The sequence below is a fragment of the Ipomoea nil genome, unplaced genomic scaffold (assembly GCF_001879475.1).
Source record: "Ipomoea nil cultivar Tokyo-kokei standard unplaced genomic scaffold, Asagao_1.1 scaffold1568, whole genome shotgun sequence".
Lineage (NCBI taxonomy): Eukaryota > Viridiplantae > Streptophyta > Magnoliopsida > Solanales > Convolvulaceae > Ipomoea > Ipomoea nil.
The window spans coordinates 608,462-612,590 of NW_017617996.1; the positions used below are offsets into that span (position 1 = coordinate 608,462).

Consider the following 4,129-nt stretch of genomic DNA (forward strand, 5'->3'; position numbering starts at 1 on the left):
GCTTAGACTCTGGTTATTGTATGGGTTATGTAGGCCCCTTATGAATGAATGGCAATGTTATGATTAGCTAGTTCTCTCCGTGTAGTTACTCTATTGAGGGTAGCTACGGAGTAGCATCCCTTTTGGTTGTATATTTGGGTAATTTGATATTTACCCCTTTCTCTATTCCACAATCTTTACCCTTTAAGGGTGTTTAATACTAGGCTCAAGTGTTTGAAAATTGGGGGTGTTACGCTAGACCTTGCCAAAATGATTTGCGATTTGCCTAAAATGTAGCCAGCAACAGCTCCACCGAGCCAGTATGATGCTAAAAATGGGGAAGGAAGTTCCACCCCTCGTAGTCCAGCTCCTTTGCTTTTAATTCAACCTTACAGGGCGAGAAGTAGCAGTGCAAGAAGGACTTCCTCCAGAGTCACTATGACCATTGATGCGGAAGGAAAGGAAGTTCCATATTAGCGCTACAATGATGGAAGTGGTGACAAATTCAGAGGCTACAATATTCCACCTTCCATGGAGAATTGGAGCAAGCTGCGAAAGCAAGAGTATTTATACTCAATGAATAAGAAGATTGAGTAGCAGTAGTGATAAATGCCAATGATACCACCTTTTATGGGTCATTAAGGGGTTGTGTTGTGCTTAGTTGAAGTCAATTGTGAATGATTTATGGTGTAAATTCTATGAAATGTGCTAATGTGTTGCAAATGCCCATAAACATGTACGCTTTAGTGTTTTGAAGGGTTTTTGAGCTTAAAGTAAGGCATATGGCTTGAACTGGAGTGAACCGGGGAAGAATGCAATGGAAAAAGGCACCAAGCACCCATTCCACGTTCGTGGACCGTCGTGGATCGGAAACAGAGACTTCCACGAAGCAGATTCACTCTCATGGTCGAGAATAAGTGAAATCTAGGTGTGTACGCAGGGGCGTATGTGTGTACACCTGTGCGTACGCGCACCAGATTTCAAGGATAAAATGGGAGCTTTGGCGGGATTGTAGAATACACTTATAATCTAATTAACTTTCATTTTTGTGTAATTTTAGAGTTTTGTAGATTAGATATTTCTCTTTCTAGGTTAGATCATCTTCTAGATCAAGTTGTTCTCAATTCTTCATCCAAGCAAGAGTATCTTCAAGGATTGAAAGAAGAATTGACAACTCTACCTCCATGTATTGATTGTTCTCTTGATTGTGGAGTAATCTAGTGGATTGTAGCAATTTAGCTTGGTAATCTCCTGCAATTTTCTCTTCAATTCCATCTTGTATTTGTATTACCTTCAATTCCATCTTGTATTTGTATTACCTTGCTTGATTGTGTTTATATTGCAATCTAGACAATGCTTGGCTAGAATCTCTATGTGAATTGGATCCTATTTCGTTGTGTTGTGTATGGATTGATCAAGATAGTTTTGGCTATGTGTTGATGTCTTGTTGTGATGGGAGTTTGTATGGACTCTTGTGTGTGAGTGCACCACATACATGAAGGTTTGAGTAGGATTATGCTAACAAGAGATTGTAGTTTAATCCTAAGACTTGTCCCCCTTGCAATTCCCTTCTTTAAGTTCCGAGAGGCCGAAGATTGGAATGAGATGTAGACAACATGTTTGATGAAATGTTCATAAGGAGCGTAGTCACTTAAAGGAGTGTAGACAACCGAATTACCCGCTGGTCCATAGACTTTTTGAAAATAGTTTTCCCTCCAACGGAACTATTTTTCTCCAGCATATAAATAGCATCTTCATCAACTGAAGAAGGAGTTAGTCTTTTAAGAAATTTAAGTGTGGTAAAGCTTTCAAAGTTCTCAAGTTTTGTGACCGGTGATCTAAGAGAAGAGAGACAAAATCTTCAAAGTTTACATCTAGTATTCGAGGAAGTCTTGTGCTGCTTCAATTGCGATAATCAAGATCTATTCAAGCCAAGACATCCAATTGGAGTAGAAGAAACCCAATTTCTTCAACCTTTGTAAACTCTACTCAGAGAAGTAGAAAGAGGAAGAGTAAACTCTATAGGAGTTGAAAAACCTGGGTTCAAAGTTCACGTCCGGCTTTGTGTACAAGGAGTGACTTTGGTGGTGTTTTGTACTAAGGGATTTAGTGCAAACCTTCACTTATTCTGAAGAATAGTGGAGTAGGCCTCATTAATAGCCGAACCACTATAAAACCCTTCTCTCTCTCTCTCTTCCTCCCCCCCCGTCCCCCTCCCCTCTCTCTCTCTCTCTCTCTCTCTCTCTCTCTCTCTCTCTCTCTCTCTCTCTCTCTCTCTCTCTCTCTCTCTCTCTCTCTCTCTTTTACTGCTTTATTTTGCATCTTTATTTTGCATATTATTCAAGATCAGACCAAACATTTTACAAGCAAACCAAACGTGCAAAGAACGTTTAAAAGGATTAAAACATTTGCTTCCGCAACACATTTAAAATCTGAACGTTTTGTTAAGCTTACCCCTTGGATAGACTTAGCCTTCGCGAAGTTTTTATCAAAAACTCAGCGAGTCTATTCACTCCCTCCCTCTAGACTCGCTCCTAACCCTTATCTGGTCCAACAACGCTTCCACAGCAAAGCCCCCACAACGTGAGGCTTCGCAATAGTGGAATAACATATATAAATCTATGATAAAAAAAAAATACTCCGTAACACTTAAAACTGGAAAAAGAAAATCTCATAATAAACATCATTTAGAACCAACATGAAATATTAGAACCAACAAAAGAATATTTAAAAAAAATAAAAATAAAAATGATATGTCACATATTAATCTAGAACTTAGAATGGAATTAACTATTTCCTTCCTTATCAATTTATTCTTTTAACTCCTTTCAAATCACTTGAATAATTTAGTGAACATTGGGAGATAAGCATTGTATTTGAATCTAATTGTCAAAGCAAATATATATAAATATTACCAATTTCGTTGTTAGTATGATAATAATTTACTCTTTAAATTCTCAAATTTCACAATATAATGAGATAAAACTAGTAACATATGACTACATATATGAAAATATCATAACAATAGATGCTCTAAAAGTAGAAATAAAATCTAAAAATGTCGGCATAATAAAAAAAATTAAGTCAATTAAATATGTGATGAAACATAAAAACGTTGCAGTATAAATCTTAAATAAATCAGCAGATAAAGTGTTAGGCAGGTAGTGGGAAAATGTTGAATGCAGCGCGGGATAGTCCGAAATGTAGTTGTCAGTTTCCTAATTAATAGGGCGGTATAGTCAACCCAATCCGCATGCATACTCATAATAAAGTTACGATGTTTAGAATCAAATCCCAACCGTCCATCCCCACTTTCCCTTCATTCTCACTACTTCCCAGCTTCCCTCTCCTCAACTAACTCTGCCATTTATTGCTTTCCCATTTCTATGTCCCGATTCTTCCGGATTCAATTTCGACCCGATTCTTTCCTCGCTTTGGAAGCTTGAAACGCGGAGATTCTGACACTATAACCACTTCAGATTTGGTTTCCCTTTAATTTGTTCCTGGAATGGGATCGAAGCAAGAGGCCGAAGAAGCAATGAATACGGAGGCCGGTTCCTCCGCTGCTTTCCGCCGTAAACCCGCCGATGCACGGAAGAGGACGACGGTGTGTTTGGTTGTTGGAGCTGTGATTCTCTTACTGATCATAATCATCATTATACTAGCTTTCACTGTTTTCAAAGCCAAAAAGCCTGTAATCACCGTCGATTCCGTTTCACTCGCCGATTTAGATCTCTCTTTCGACATACTCCGACTCGCCGTCCGCCTCAATCTCACCCTCGACGCCGACGTCTCCGTCAAGAACCCTAACCACGTCGGCTTCAAATACCACAACAGCTCCGTCCTGCTCAAGTACAGGGGATTGGACGTCGGCGACGCGCCCATCCTCGCCGGCAAGATCGGGGCCCGCCAGACCGTCCCCATGAACATCTCCCTCACTATCATGGCAGATCGTCTTCTTTCCAATAATCAGCTCTTCTCCGACGTCCGCGCCGGCACGATTCCGCTGACTACCTTCACGAGAATCTCCGGTACAGTTCGAATCTTGTTTAATATTCACGTGAAATCGGAAACCAGTTGCGATTTATTGATTAATGTCGCCAGTAGGAGTGTTGCTAATCAAACCTGTCACTACAAGACTAAATTATAG

General features: G+C 39.8%; 1 protein-coding gene across 1 annotated transcript; it reads left to right on the forward strand.

Annotated features, from left to right (window-relative positions):
• Nucleotides 1-3,487: 3,487 nt before the first annotated feature.
• Nucleotides 3,488-4,129, forward strand: LOC109189887. The gene has a single exon (XM_019340509.1). The coding sequence runs from the start codon at nt 3,488-3,490 to the stop codon at nt 4,127-4,129; it is 642 nt and encodes a 213-aa protein (XP_019196054.1).

What these genes read in the sequence shown, in the direction of transcription:
- LOC109189887 (XM_019340509.1), top strand. Translation starts at nt 3,488, where the DNA reads ATGGGATCGAAGCAAGAGGCCGAAGAAGCAATGAATACGGAGGCCGGT.